Below are 15,779 nucleotides of genomic sequence, written 5' to 3' on the forward strand. Positions count from 1 at the left end.
GGGTACCAGGTTATGGCCTATAAAATGGTCATGTAATGGGTGTCCACTCTCACCCACCGCTTCCTTGATTGGTGGAGGGTCGTTAGCCAAACGGGTAGGATAGGGCAACCCTCTCTCATTAATAAGTATAATGAATTACAAAAGTAACTAAATAGCTTTACAAAAATTCCCAATCTTAGTTACTTTAGGCAAAAATGAATTGATGCAATTCCATGAAATTACACTTTGTACCCTTGCTAAGACGTTAATGGAGCGTGTGTGGTTAACCGGCACACTAATTGGGTTCTAAGCAAAGGTGGCAAAGGGTGACTCATTGTTTGTCATAGTTCGATGGAGCGTGTGTGGCTAACCGACACATCGAATAGGTGACTGTAACAATGAGGGCACCATGTACATTTGCATGGTTATTCACACCCGCTTTATGATCCTCGACATCCCAGTTACAAACTAGAGGGGCATATCGAGATTTAAACATGCCATTGAAAAGTTCAATGAATCTCAAAATAATCTAGGAATTTTCAATACATTTAAAACTTAATCTCTTTTTCGTTTTTCATGGTGGAGAATTAGTGAATCGTCATTCACTTACCTTCAAATTATTTGCATGTTAGATTACGACATCCATTTTCTAATATGTAAATAATGTTGTTGGATCCTAGACCTAATTTCTCATTTGGGTGTTTAATTAGGGATTCACTTCTAATCAAACTTTGTTCTTTTCCTTTTTAGATGTCGAACATGAACAAAACAACGCTTCCGACTCGAGTTCCTCCGGCTCATTCTCACTCATGAACTTGTGTGGGAGGGTGATATTTAACGGAAACAATTTCAATGATTGGATCCGTAACATAAGAATGGTCACCCGTAACGAGGACAAAGAGTATGTCCTTGACAAGGAGCTGAAGGAGATCGACATGAAAACTGCTACTCCTGAAGAGATCGCTGCCTTTGAGGCCCACGGGCGTGATGCCACGAAAGTCCATTGCATCATGCTAGCGACAATGACTTCCGAACTCCAAAAGTCCTATGAGGACATGTATCCTTATGAGATGCATCAAGACTTGCTGGACTGGTACCACCAAAGTGCAAGGCAAGAAAGGTACGAGATCATCACCTCGATGATCACTACCCAAATGGGTAATGGAGAGTCCCTTACCGCCCATCTGCAAAAAATGCAGAGATATGTTGATCGTCTGCTAAAGTTGAATGTTAACTTGGATGAAGAGCTGGCGATTGACATCATCCTTCATTCCTTGCCTCCCTGCTACAACCAGTTCCGCATGACCTACTGTAACATCCCGAAATTTCAAAAGTTCAATGAAGGGCCAAAAGTGTAAATAAAAGAAGGGACTCGACGAGTAGGTCTTCTTACTCGCCGAGTTGGAGCGGGATCTGGGTCGCAAAATAAGTGGCCAACTCGCCGAGTCGGCGGCTTGGACTCGACGAGTTGGTGCTTAAGAGAGAAAACCATAATCCCAGGGGTTGTGCCCTATATAAAGCACATTATAACCCACCCTCAACCTCTTTGCTACCCTTTTGAGATCTAGAAACCCTAGAATCGAGTGAGCCTCCATTAATAAAGAGAATAGAGCTTTGGAGGAGGAAATCTTAGAAAGGGGCTTGAAGATCAAGAGGATTGCTGCAAAGGAGTGGTGTAGATCCGGGATCTACTTCAGTTGGAGCATATATTGGAGGTAATAATATGTTGCTTGGGTTCTTTTGCATCTAAATCTATTATCATTTGAGATTGGGGCATTTTTGGTATGATAGAGAGCTATTTCGAGTTGGAGGCTTAGATCTGAGGTTGTTACTTTAGATCCAGGCTTGTGATGGTCCAAAATGTCAAAAAGCTTCTGTCTAAGAGTTGTTGGTGAAGCCCCTTTGTCATAAACCCTAGTCCTAGAGTGTTTTGGGCCTATATCTCCTTGGTTTCACGTAAAGTTTGCCACTTTATATGAGGGTTAGACTGTAGAAGAGTGGATCTATGGATTGGAGCCCTTGCATAGCTCGAAAAGCCTCTGTATGGATTGAGAGTTGGAGAGATTCGACGAGTCACATGGGTGTACTCGGCGAGTTGTATGAACATAAGCATGGACTCGGCGAGTTGGAAGAACAACTCTGCGAGTCTGTTCTTGGACTCGGCGAGTCTGGTCGCGGAACCCTAACCTCTTCTGGTTAAAGCCTCGAATCAGTGAGTCGAGGGGTGACTCTGTGAGTTGAGCAGGATGGGACTCGGAGATCGTTGGACTCGACGAGTCTTGGGGTGACTCGGCGAGTTGAGTCGTGTTCTAAGAGTTTTCAGAGTATAAGGACTTGACGAGTCAACGGGTTGACTCGGCGAGTAGAGTCAGTCATGAAGTTTGACTTTGGCCTGGACTTTGACTTTAACCTTCAAGGGTGTTATGGTAATTGGTTATTTATGTCAATGGTCCATTGATGGCAATAGGTGTTGGAGTTTGGAGCAGTGTTTCGGGTGTGAGCTTTCGTGGTTCAGTTCTTCATTTCAGGTGAGTTATCCTCACTGTACTCAAGGGTCTAAGGCACCAAGGTCGGCCCTTTAAATTGTTGTTTAGAGCTTTTTATGTTTATGTGATGATATGCTTGCTAGTATCCTGGTAGATAGGATGATGATATGAGGATATGCCTTGTTAGCTTAGTATCCTAGAGGAATGGATAGTTAAGTGATGGCTAGTTCTGTTGGATCAGTACCCTGGTAGTTGAGTAGTGGTTATGAGTATAGACCTGTAGTTGGTCTTGCCTTATGTACGCTGGTAGGAGGTTACCTGTGATATATGTATGTTGAGCAGTAGCAGAGGGTATTCCATCCCGGTAGGATGATAGGGCTAGGTTATAATGTGGATGAACAATTATTGTGTGGACGTGTGGACAGTGCGATTCTATTAGAATTACCAAGAGAATAAATTGTTTAGTAATGCGAATACGTTCAAGCTTACAAAAATATCGTCATTTTCATGCGTTTTTACTAATTCTTATTCATTCTAGTTCTCATAAATCGTTTTTCACTCATTTTCATTCTGACAGAATACGACTCAGTAAACATTCTGACAGAATGAGTATAATAATAAAAAGTCTATAATAACCTTATAGACAATTTAATTAGTGATAATGTGTGATAATGACAATAATTATGTAAGATTGAACGTATTCATATTATCAAACAACATATTTTCTTTGTCATTCTTACACACTGTTCACACGTCCGCACAATAGATCTTTATCCACACTTGAACCTAGCTCTCTCTCTCTCTCCCTCTCTCTCTCTCTCTCTCTCTCTATATATATATATATATATATATATATATATATATAGAGAGAGAGAGAGAGAGCTAGGTTCAAGTGTGGATGAACATCTATTGTGCGAACGTGTGAACAGTGTTATTCTGTAAGAACGACAAAGAAAATATGTTGTTTGATAATATAAATACGTTCAATCTTATATGTTGTTTGATAATATGAATACGTTCACCTTATATATATATATATATATATATATATATATATATATATATATATATATATATATATATATAAAGTGATATAATTTCATGTATTTATTTAAATCATCGATTATTGTTTTATATAACTAAAAAATATCTTTTAATTAATAATTTATTTGAAATAGTTGATTAATAATTTTAAGTTTTTTACTACGAAAGTTTAATTGACTCCATAACCGTGGTTCTCATGGGTTATAAACTAGTTAATAAAATGAAAAAAACCAAAAAATGTCATGTGAAAAATAAATTAATTGAAAATAACCACAACATGACATGTGAGCAAACCAATAAGAGTGTAACATGTGGCAAAAAGTTTTTTATTTATTAGGGAGGATATATATATATATATATATATATATATATATATATATATATATATATATATATATATAGAGAGAGAGAGAGAGAGAGAGAGAGAGAGAGGTGTGCTCAATTGAGAAAATAAAAAAGGTTGAGAATGAGGTAATCATTCTCAGCCACTCATTTATTCTAAGCATAAAAAGACACGGTGACAAACTTGTAAATATGATAATAACTTCAATCTCAAATACGCAACTGTAATCGATCATTCATCATCCAAATTTCTCCTCCAACCTTCAACAATCACTCAGATTTCTTCAATTAAACCATCATCAACATCATCCAGTGCTAATCAATCATCGATCTTCGTCAATAACATGTTTATCAACACGATTCAACAGTTAACAACAAAAATTCATTTTTGGTTCTTTTAATCCAACCTTCAATTCTGCTTGAATACGATCAGATCTTCAACATCTACGATTAATTATACTCCCAACGTCATTAGATCAACATCATCGATAATCAACAAAAAATCCACTTCATATCATTCATTCAACATCGATTATCAAATAAAACTTCAAAATTGAGGTTAGAAAAAGATCAAATCGTTTTTTTTAACAAATTCATATAATTCTCTATCAATCTACTATTTTGTAAGATTTAAATAGTCAAAGTATCATGTTTTTAACATTTTTAAAAAAGTTAAATTGTATGCACTCCAACTGTTTGATGAAATGCGTAAACTAAATTACCACGTTATATTCATATATGAATATGTTTTCTCACCCGAATTAGTATATGATTATTAAAACAAAAAAACAAATATGTAAGTCTGTATGTTATTCATATGTGAATAACATATAAAAATTATATATATTTGTGAAAATACCTTGTAATATTCATATGTGAATATACTGTGTAATATTTATAAGTGAATATATCATCTAATATTCACAAGTGAATATACTATGTAATATTCACATGTGATATACCATGTAATACTACATAATATTCAAATATGAAAATATTATCTAATATTCATAAGTGAATATACCATCTAATATTCACAAGTGAATAAACTATGTAATATTTACAAGTGAATGCATTGTTTAATATTTAAATATGAATATACTATGTTTATTATATGCTATATTCATATATGAATGATACTTAAATTGTAAAAAAAATTAATCATAGTTTGTATTCATAAGTGAATAACGAATGTACTGTAGTAAAAACCTGATTCATTTTTATTCACTTATGAATAACGATAGCTGAAAATATAAAAAAAAATATTTTTTTTATTTTATCTTAAAACTATATCAATATGGATGTCTATTTGTAGAGAATAAAAAAGGGTAAATGACACAAAAAACACTATTTTTACACAGAAAATCGATTTTGACACCGTGTTTTTTTTGTGTCAATTTTGACACTATGTTCTCCAATTTTTTACAATTCTGACCACTTGACTGGTTAACCAGATAGTATGCTGAAGTGGCATGATGACGTGTTAGTTTTGATGACGTGACATGATGACATGATATGTTGACGTGTCAAAATTAAAATTTTTTTTTCTCACAAAAAACACTAAGTTTTCATTTTTTTTTTCGATTTTGACATTAAGTTTAACTTTTTCTTTCAACTTTGACACTATGTTTTTTTGTTCCAAATCGAACATCATTTTTTCCAATTTTGTTCAATGTTGACAATTTTCTATTTGAAACCGTATAAATATTTTTTTAATACATTTAAACTGTATAAATATGTTTTTTTTTTCATTTAAAAACCATAGTTTTGTATAAATTCATTTTTTTTACACTCAAACCATATTTTTATGTATAAATATGTATTAGTTATATAAAAATTGTATTTTTTATTAAATATGCAACTTTAAAATGTGTTTGGAGGTTTAAAGGCGTGTGGTCGATCAAAACTCGGATATCAAGTTTACAACCCATCAAATTTTTACATCTTATTAGAAACTTATGGTTAGTTTGATTCTCATTATATAACTAATGCTTTGAATGCAAGAAAAAAAACACCTTGTATTTAAATACAAAATATGGTTTTTAAACGAAAAAAAATATGTTTATACGGTTTAAAATGTAATAAAAAAATATATTTATACGGTTTCAAATGGAAAATAGACAAAATTGAACAAAATTTGATAAATGATGTTCGATTGGAAAAAAAAAAACATAGTGTCAAAATTGAAATAAAAAATTAAACTTAGTGTCAAAATCGAAAAAAGTGAAAACTTAGTGTTTTTTGTGGAAAAAAAATCAATTTTGACACGTCAGCATATCATGTCAGCATGCCACGTCATCAAAACTGACACGTCATCATGCCACGTAAGCATGTAACATGGTTAACCGGTCAAGTGGTCAGAATTGTAACAAATTGGAAAACACAGTGTCAAAATTGACAAAAAAAAACACGGTATCAAAATCGAATTTCTGTATAAAAAGAGTGTTTTTTGTGCCATTTACCCAATAAAAAATCATGAATTTTGGTATATTTAAAATCATTTTTCGATAAAAATAGCTTCTTAAAAATTAAAAATAACGAAAAAACTATGTTTTTGTATAAATTAAGGTAAAGCTTAGCATAATTTAAGGAAACATGTTTTGTTGGAAAACACATGTCTATTCATTTCCCATTTCCGCTCGTACGACGGAGGTTTTTGCGGCAAAAATAAATGAGTGGCTGAGAATGATTCCCCCATTCTCAACCTATTTTTTTTTCTCAATTGAACCCTCCTATATATATATATATATATATATATATATATATATATATATATATATATAGGGTTAGGCCCCGTTTGATACGCATCTTTCCAGGTCCAAACAGATCTTTTTGGCTGAATGGACCGGAAAGACTGTTTGATTTGCACAAAAGAAGGGGTCTTTCCCGGTAAGATATGTCTTTCACAGAAAGCCCCAAAATCATATCTTTCTTGCTGAATGGGCTGGAAAGACAATTATACACTAAACTCCGCATCTTTCTTTCTTTATTGAATTATTAATTTTTTTAAATAACTTTTTTTTTTAAAATTTATTTTTATTGAATTATTATTTTTTTTCATCATTCAGCACAGTCAATCAGATGTACAATCAAACAACATGGTTTCTTTCCCAGTCAGAAAACTTTCCCAGACAACACTTTACCGGACAATACTTTCCCAGACAGAAACTATCAAACGGGACCTTAGGTTATTTTGTTTTCACTATATATTGTGTGCATGTATGATTGATTCTGGACCAATCATTTTAGTCATTTTAGTTATTTTAAAATAACTAAAATGATTGGTCCAGAATCAATCATACATGCACACAATAGATAGTGAAAACATTTGAACCTAACTCTCTCTCTCTCTCTCTCTCTCTATATATATATATATATATATATATATATATATATATATATATGAATAAGGACAATCCAATTTCTTTGAAGCATTGGAATGTAATCTTGTTAAATATTCAAAAATTGAACCTGCAAATTTAACTAAACTAAAGGGACCAAAACTGTAATTTACTCTATGTTTTTAGAAAAAAAGAGTAAATATTGAAGATGCTCTTAGATTGTAGAGCAATTTAGAATAGAGTAACAGGGATAGGTGTTAGCAAGTTAGGTATTGGCCAAATGTCATAATGATTAAAATTATCTTGGGATACCACATTTTGTCAATATGATAATGCATTTACCTGTAAATTAATCCAAACTTTCCTTTTCATATCAAAACTAGTATATTCGTATTTTTTTATTCTAATAAATTATCCTTTTCAATTTTAAATAGTATATTTGTATTCAAATAAAAATAATTTATTTATTACGCATAACATCAATTTGTCTCTATTATATCATTTTCATAAATTCACAAGTTCTAAAAATAAATGAAAATCCAAGTTTAAGCTTTTATCTAGACTGAAAATGATCCTTCTACTGCTTTAATTAAGTAAAGCTTAATACATATAACATATACCAAAATAATATACTATGGTATAAGCTTTCATATTATAATTTAAATTAATAATTTTTATACAAGTTTAGAACACACAAAGAGAGCAAAGTAATGTTGACACTTGTCCATTGACATATTATTATTATCCTAGAAAAACATAGGAAAAATAGTTTATTTCCCTTTTCCTCTTGCTATTTTAAGACTTATAATAATAATTTTTTGATATAGAAAAAAAGAAGAAGGTTGAGTGTATATCTGCTCCTTGGTTTGCTGACTACAGCATCTAATGAATAATCTGATTCCCATTTTTCTAACCAAAAACCTCTATGGCAGGTTACTCTCTTGTCGTTTTCTTCCTTCTTCTGGCATTATTTGCATTACCTTTGGATGCAAAATACAAAACTAGAGATTGGAATTAGCACTTTTTTCACCTTTTATGACCTCTAAATGTCCCCAAAGCCCCACCCCATTTCATTTTCAACACCCCTTTTTTCTTCTCTGATCACCAGCAGCTATTCTACAGAATCTAGGGTTTTCAAGACTGAATATGCACCTGTTTTAGACAAAACCCAGGTGACAATCTTCTTTATTTCACTGTTTTCTCAATTCTTTAACTGATTTTGGTTTTAGGGTTCCATGAATTTGAGTTTACTTCTTGTTGATTGCTGTTACTCGATAAAGATTATATCTCCTTCTTTCGTTTGCATGGTTTTTTATGTGTTTTTCCCTAAATTAAAGAATCTTGTGTTTATACTGATCAGAAAGAGTTCTTAGTTCGTCATGTTTGTATCTTTTCGTTTTCTGGTATATGGGTTTTCCAGTTTTCTTGATTTGAACTTAACGGAAGTGATATAGTTTTTGTTGATTTTGTTTACTTTCTGAGAATTTGAAGCTAATGAAACTAAATATAAATAGATTATCGAGCTTTGTGCTAATTGAGTGTCTTCTCCTTCAAAATGTTACCTTTATTTTCGATCACAGTCGTGGTTCTGCAACTTTTCAGACAAAAAAATGGGATGATTTCGACGGTTTGAATCACAAAAAGTGGGAGAATTTCAATCCTTCCAGTTGAAATGACCACCGAAAGCCCAATCAGAATCATGGATGCATTCGGGAAACAATCTACGAACATGAACATCGAGGACCTGGGATTACTCTTGAAAGCTCAAAATTTTCAAGAAAAACAGAAAACTTCACCTCCCAATCGAAGCGGAAGTGCTCCTCCAAGCATGGAAGGTTCATTTGCCGCCATTGAAAACTTCATGTCGAGACATAAAATTTCTCAAAATATGTCTGAATCTGAAGAACAGCTTCGCGCGGATCCTTCTTACATTGCGTATTACTCGAACCACGTCAATTTAAACCCTAGACTCCCTCAACCTCTAATCTCAGATGAAAATAGACATCTGTTTGTAGGAAATAATCAAAGACCGACATCTTTTGATGATTCTTTCCGCCCAAATCAGAGTAATCTTTCCACCCATAAAGAAGAATCAGACGATGATCGATCACCAAAACAGGTATCTTCGAATTTTTCATAGAAACAAAACTGATTTCTGTTTCTCTCTGAGTTTAATCATAATTCATAATATAACTGTCTAATTCCATACAGGAAGAAACAGAGGAAACAAATGATCATGATACGGGGCGACTTTTGTATTCAAACCCCCCTCCATCTTCCATTAACACAACTTCAATTAATCATTCACAAGACAATCTTCCGAATGCAGAAAGTCAAAGTCAAAGAGACCGAAGAACAATGTTTCAAGTATACGGGCCGGGCCCACAACATCAAACCTACATTAACATGAACCAATATCTTCAAACTCCTTCAAATTCAGTGACTTCACAGTCGCCATATGGATCGGGTTCATATATGATGACGGGTAATCCTGTTTACCCGAATATGATTCAATCTGGATACTTCCCTCCTCAACAATACGTAACCGGATATGCTTTTAATCATCAACCTTCTCTTTCACCTTATGTAACTGGATACCTCCCTACAAATCCTGTTCATGTCCCTATGCCTTTCGATATCACTGCATCTCAAAGCTTCATTGGTCAAAATCAAAGTCAAACCTCTGGTGTTAATTTGCAACATTTCAACAAGTTCTATGGGCACCCAGGATTACAAATTCAACCTCCATTTCTTGAAAGTTTGCAGATTGCTTCTTCTACACATGGAGATGATCATCAGATAATGCCAAAACAACAATCTTTAGGACTCATGGGGCATAATTTGAATTCAAGAAGAATAGATACTCATACTATGAATCCTTACTATTTTGGAAGCCCAACAAATTCTGGTATTTTACAGTTTCCACCCTCGAATTTTGCTAGTCCACCTGTCCCAGGATCCCCTATTGGTGGGGTCGGTTTCCATAGTGGGAGGAATGGAGTGAGGTCACCTTCAGGCTCTTATGGTGGACATCAGGTTTTTAAAGATCCTAAAACCTATTCATTTCTTGAAGAATTGAAATCTGGGAAAGGTCGTAGGCTTGATCTTTCTGATATTTTTGGGCATATTGTTGAATTCTGGTTAGTAACAATTGTGACTTTGGGTTGTTTTTTAAGTTTATAAAAAGCTTTTCTTTATGGTTTTAAGATGAAATAATGGCATCTTTGTAATTTTTAAATGCAGTGGTGATCAACATGGAAGTCGATTCATTCAACAGAAGCTGGAAATTTGTAGAGTTGAAGAGAAGGAATCTGTATTTAAAGAAGTTCTTCCTAATGCTTCTAGTTTGATCACTGATGTTTTTGGTAACTATGTTATTCAAAAGGTATGCATGGGGTAATTCCGTAATTTTATATTCTAACACTATCAATCACTTGTCCAAAGGTGTAATTTATACTTTATTTTCTTTTAATAATTACTTTGTTGTATTCCAGTTTTTTGAGTATGGAAGTACTGAGCAAAGAAGGGAGCTTGCAAACCAGCTTGAAGGTCAGATATTGCCTTTAAGTCTTCAAATGTATGGTTGCCGAGTGATCCAAAAGGTAAATGTATTTCCTATGTGAAATTTCTAAAATATCCTCACGAAGGGATATTTGAAAGGGACTATATCTAATAATTTTGGTGAATTTGTGTTAGGCCCTTGATGTGATTGAGCTAGAACAAAAAATCAAGCTTGTTCGTGAGCTAGATGGACATGTTTTAAGATGTGTTCGTGATCAAAATGGAAATCATGTGATACAAAAATGTATAGAAAGTATTTCAATGGAGAAAATAAAATTTGTAATCTCATCTTTTCGTGGTCAAGTTGCATCCCTTTCAACACATCCGTATGGATGTCGTGTCATTCAGGTTCGTTTTTTTTTTTGTTCCAATAACAATATTTAAAATAATGTTGTTGATTTAAATCTCTAAATCTTTAAACCATCTTGTTGTTAATAGAGGGTACTAGAACACTCCACAGATGAATTACAAAGCCAATTTATTGTTGATGAGATATTAGAGTCTGTTTACACTCTCGCACAAGATCAATATGGCAATTATGTAACTCAGGTTTGTTTTTTAATTTCCATTTGGTAAATTTAATGTTTTTAACACAACACCCGAAGCCCAAATTTGGTGGGCCACAAGCCCACAACTTAAGGCTTATAAGGGTAAATTCTCACTTTCTATAATATATGATGCATGTGAGATGAGTTGAGTTGAGTTGTCATGAAATTTGTAGCATGTGTTAAAGAGGGGAAAACCGGAGGAAAGAAACCAAATTGTACACAAGTTGAAAGGACATGTTGTACAACTAAGTCAACATAAATTTGCATCAAATGTTATTGAGAAGTGTTTGGAATATGGTGATTCTGCTACAAGAGGAGTCTTGATTGAAGAGATCATTGGTCTTGGTGACAACAACGATAATTTATTGGTGAGTGCTTTTTTTAAGAAGAGTGTATATATGTATCTTACATGGTATCAGAGCAAATCTAAAATCTAAAATCTTAGATATCTATCTTACATGGTATCAGAGCAGACATCATGATCTGATAGATGTTTTTTATTTTGATGATGTTGTAGGCGATGGTGAAGGACCAATTTGCAAATTATGTTATCCAGAAGGTTCTTCAAACGTGTACACCGGATCAACATCAAGTGTTGCTTGGTAGAATAAAGATTCATCTCAATTCATTGAAGAAATATACTTATGGAAAACATATTGTTGCTCGCTTTGAACAATTATATGGTGAAGGTGAGTGAATTGTTATCTCATCTCTTCTATATTTATATCTATGAAGACATGGATTAAGCTTTTTATTTTTTCTTTTTGTAGAGTTTCAAGTGTCTGGATCATAAAGTGCTGCTGAATACATTACTGGTGAAGTAGAGAAATTGGAAAATGGAGAAAAAAAAGTGTATTTGAAGCATGGGTGTTTTAGGAAGTGGGTAAAATATAGAAGTATGAATCGACATGTTGTATAGATACAGTCGTTATGCATAGTGATGCTGCTGTAAATTCCTGAATTATTTGTCTTAAGTTTGTGGTTGTGATGTCTGGATATTGAGTTTTTAGCTAGGGAAGTCTGAAGATGAATGTTTCTCTTTTTCCTGTCACATGAATATCATTAAAATAAGGGTTAATTCTATTTTCAAGTAATGAATTGTTATATTTGTTGTCACTAAAGGTTTGATGTTGATATCATCTTTTTACAAAATCACTACATTGAACACACAAAGTTTTGCACAATGACACCCACTTCATTAGGATTAATGGTGGTGATAATATGAATATAGTTTATGAAAAAACAAATAACATTCTTATAGAATCACTAATCCTTGAAATGAAAGATTCACACACACACACACACACACAAAAAAAAAAAAAATTCACATCTTTAATACAAAATCAATGTAAAAGAAGCTAAAAATCAAAAGCGGGCCTTTCGTTTTCGAGCAGTGTACTTAGAATCAGGAGGCACAACATTTCCTTTGCTCCTCATCTTCTCTTTCTTCTGTAACACCCAAGATTTTGTCTTACCTTTTTTTGTTATTCTTTGCTTTTTTCTTGGCCTATGCCTATCTGAAATACACACCTAAAAAAAACCAACATTTTAAAAGTTTTTAGTTTCAGAAATAAAAAACAAGAAAAAAAGACTTACATATGGATTTTAAAAGACTTACAGTTTGGTTCTCTTCATCTTCACTACCATCATCATCATCATCATCATCTGAACAAATGTTTTCATCTTCACCTTTGGCATTTGGTGTGGTGGTGCTCATAGATGGTGGCCCACAAGTCAGCACAAGGTACTCTTTTCTTTTCTTTGAGCTTTTATAAAATCAAAGTATGTTAGGATATTAAACATCAACATAAAACCACCAATCTTGTGTTTGGTTTTTAATAAAAAATGACAGATGAGAAAATACCTGTGAGGGTAATCAATAACTACACCACCAGCAAATCCAGCACGCATAGCATAACTTAAAATTAGCTCTCTTTGAGCATTATTTTCAGGATACAATTGGAAAACAGCTCTAGCTCCCCTACCCAAGCATCTATAAAGTGATCCAAAGAATGCCCTGAAAAAACATACACAAGGGTCCAAATTCAAAGCCTAATTGTACTTCATTTTGTTTCAACTTGAAGTGATTTTTATACCAAAAGAAGTTATCAACTTTCAAGAAGTAAAAATTATGTACAACAAACAATATGGGAACAAAAAGAATGGAATTGTACATACTTCAATCTCAAACGTGGCTCATGACAAGATTTATCAGCATTGCACAACCACTGCATATAATCAAATCAAACTGTTGGAATAATCACTTTTTAACAAGATGTGTAATCTAGATGCATCAATTGTTGAGAAATTGAGCAATGTAATACAAATAAAAATGGATCAGACTTTGAAAGATGATATAAACCTGTACAGCTGAGATACTGATAGCACCATCAATCACTCCAGGCCGAATTCCAAGGCCCTGACCCATGTCTCCAAGTATAAGATCACCATCAGCCTCCCGCTCCAAAGCAACATCTGGATTAGGTAATCATATTATATATAAGATAGATGATAAATCCACCTCTCAAGCTTTTGAACATGAAACCTAAATTATTGCATACCAAGCATTGATTTTGATATATCTAGACCAATCCATTCATGTCCATGCTCAGATATTGTTTCACCACTAAGTCCAGAACCACAACCTGCAAATGATGAGAGCAAGAACAGCTCAACTCTGTGATTATTTCAGAAAGATAACTAAAAACAGCATCAGTTCATTACTAACAAAAATATCCATGCAAGAATTATAAATGAGATGTCTTGCATAGAATTAGGCCAAAAGGATCAGCTTAAAAGATTTTCATGTACTTGGACATGAGTAAACTTATCAACATTCACGCTAAATGTAGTAAAGAACATGAATTTACCAATGTCAAGAAGTAATCTAGGGACGTCATCATCAGGCAACGCAAGAAGCTCTAGTGCTCTTTCAGAAAGCTCCGCCTTCAAATTGTAATAGAAATTTCAGAACATTGACGCAGAAACGAGAGAAAATATAAACCAAATAGAAGTGTCATCATAACCGGATAATTAGATACAGAAACAGGATACATACAGATACGCATTCATATAAAAATATACCTGAATTCCGACTATACGCGAGGATGAAGTGTATTTTCGAGCTTCAACATCGTCGTAGAATATCTCCGGTGGTGCTTGTAGCTCCGGCCTCGACGACATCTTGACTGAATGCGGCGGTGGCGACTTTACTGATCGACAAGAGGGTGCTGTTGAGGTTTTACTCAGCTGTGTAATGCAATGTAAAGGGTTTTTATTCAAAATTAGGTTTCCTGAACTACTAATTTAACATAAACATATGCACAAAATCAAAAGGGAGAAGCGAGAACAGAGAGCATGTTAACAGAGAGATATTAACATGAAATATTCACATAAAATTTTGAGAACAGAGACAGCGAATGATATTCACTAAACCAGCAACAACTAACGGCGAAGATGCAGGTAAAAGGGTGAAAATCAGATTAGACAGAGAACCAAGAAGTACCAGCGATTAGACAGAACAGAGAAGATGCAGCAATTTTGATTACCCTTGATGAAGAAGATGCGTTCGGGGGAGAACTTGAGCGGCTGGGAAGAAGGGTTTAGGTATCAAAGTGTGACTGTGTGAGGGAGGTTTTTGATATGTAGGGAGGAGTTATTTATTGGTTTACATTTTTTTAAACCTAAATATTCAAGTAAATTACAAAAATATAATCAAAATTAAGGTGAAAGATTTTGAATATATATTGGATATTAACAAAAAAATAACCGTATCTTTATGTTAATAAAAAATACAAACTATTTTGGTTGTCTGGAATAAGATGAAAGTTGTTCGGAATATGATGAATAATTTTTAATCGTTTTATATCTCAAGAACTTTATTGTGATTTTTTTTTCAATTTTTTTTGTTCTTGAATTCTTTATTAGGCCTTTCAACAATTTGTATGTAGCTTAGGCAACCCACAATTTGTATGTAGCTTAATCAACATTAGGCAACCCACAAAAACATATTAAATATTGAAACTATATTCTAGAATGTGAAGAAGAATATGAAATACGAAGAAGAATATGATACTTTGAGTGTTTATTGTGTATAGTAATGTTTTATTACTTGTCATTTTTGTAGTCATTAAGTGTTCCATTATTTTTACATATGTATGAGCGATTTTTATACAACCAATTTTGTCGAATCGATACCAAATTCAAAGCAATATTTTGAATCAGTTTGTAGGTGCACCCGATCAACTTGTGTGAACGTTACTTAAAAGAAGTAGGTTTTACAAATGAGGAGATAATGACGAACCTAATAGAACTTTTAGAATTAAAACAATAGATTATACAGATGACGAATAATGATGAGAAATCAGACAGGGTGTTAAAATCGAAGATGGAAGCATATAAAACTCTCAAAGATGGGTGTGAGTCAAGCTACGATAAAATTATTATTTTAAACTATTCTATGATGTTTTTAGTTGTTG

The 15,779-nt window shown here is 33.3% G+C and overlaps 2 protein-coding genes across 4 annotated transcripts; one reads left to right on the forward strand and one right to left on the reverse strand.

Moving 5' to 3' along the window:
* Positions 1-8,177: 8,177 nt before the first annotated feature.
* LOC145070562 (pumilio homolog 5-like) lies at positions 8,178-12,395 on the forward strand. Of its 2 annotated transcripts, none has more exons than XM_079017501.1 (10): positions 8,178-8,364; positions 8,773-9,311; positions 9,404-10,332; positions 10,436-10,577; positions 10,687-10,794; positions 10,889-11,101; positions 11,192-11,302; positions 11,475-11,669; positions 11,819-11,990; positions 12,072-12,395. In XM_079017501.1, exons 2-10 carry the CDS (start codon positions 8,865-8,867, stop codon positions 12,092-12,094), a joined length of 2,340 nt encoding a protein of 779 aa, XP_078873627.1. In that variant the 5' UTR covers positions 8,178-8,364; positions 8,773-8,864; the 3' UTR covers positions 12,095-12,395. The 2 variants fall into 2 exon arrangements, with proteins under 2 accessions (XP_078873627.1, XP_078873628.1); XM_079017502.1 differs by having other exon boundaries at positions 8,795-9,311.
* Positions 12,396-12,532: 137 nt separating this feature from the next.
* On the reverse strand, positions 12,533-14,950 carry RID2 (S-adenosyl-L-methionine-dependent methyltransferases superfamily protein). 2 transcript variants are annotated; one of them, XM_079017503.1, is made up of 9 exons: positions 14,807-14,950; positions 14,386-14,550; positions 14,172-14,247; positions 13,863-13,946; positions 13,664-13,776; positions 13,480-13,529; positions 13,166-13,318; positions 12,920-13,067; positions 12,533-12,831 (listed from the first exon to the last, which is right to left on the reverse strand). In XM_079017503.1, the coding sequence occupies exons 2-9, from the start codon at positions 14,482-14,484 to the stop codon at positions 12,667-12,669; spliced, it is 888 nt and encodes a 295-aa protein (XP_078873629.1). In that variant the 5' UTR covers positions 14,485-14,550; positions 14,807-14,950; the 3' UTR covers positions 12,533-12,666. The 2 variants fall into 2 exon arrangements, with proteins under 2 accessions (XP_078873629.1, XP_078873630.1); XM_079017504.1 differs by having other exon boundaries at positions 14,850-14,944.
* Between the last annotated feature and the right edge of the window lie 829 nt (positions 14,951-15,779).

The sequence above is a fragment of the Lactuca serriola genome, chromosome 8, assembly GCF_051521515.1.
Source record: "Lactuca serriola cultivar US96UC23 chromosome 8, Lser_US96UC23_V15, whole genome shotgun sequence".
NCBI lineage: Eukaryota > Viridiplantae > Streptophyta > Magnoliopsida > Asterales > Asteraceae > Lactuca > Lactuca serriola.

Bases quoted from the DNA above. Each gene is read 5' to 3' on its own strand.
- RID2 (XM_079017503.1), bottom strand. From the start codon at position 14,484: ATGTCGTCGAGGCCGGAGCTACAAGCACCACCGGAGATATTCTACGAC. The intron at 14,248-14,385 runs GTATATTTTTAT...TACAATTTGAAG, and splicing joins CGCGTATAGTCGGAATTCAG to GCGGAGCTTTCTGAAAGAGC. The intron at 13,319-13,479 runs GTATGTACAATT...ATGTTTTTTCAG, and splicing joins GAGCCACGTTTGAGATTGAA to GGCATTCTTTGGATCACTTT.
- LOC145070562 (XM_079017501.1), top strand. From the start codon at position 8,865: ATGACCACCGAAAGCCCAATCAGAATCATGGATGCATTCGGGAAACAA. The intron at 10,578-10,686 runs GTATGCATGGGG...GTTGTATTCCAG, and splicing joins GTAACTATGTTATTCAAAAG to TTTTTTGAGTATGGAAGTAC. The intron at 11,670-11,818 runs GTGAGTGCTTTT...ATGATGTTGTAG, and splicing joins ACAACAACGATAATTTATTG to GCGATGGTGAAGGACCAATT.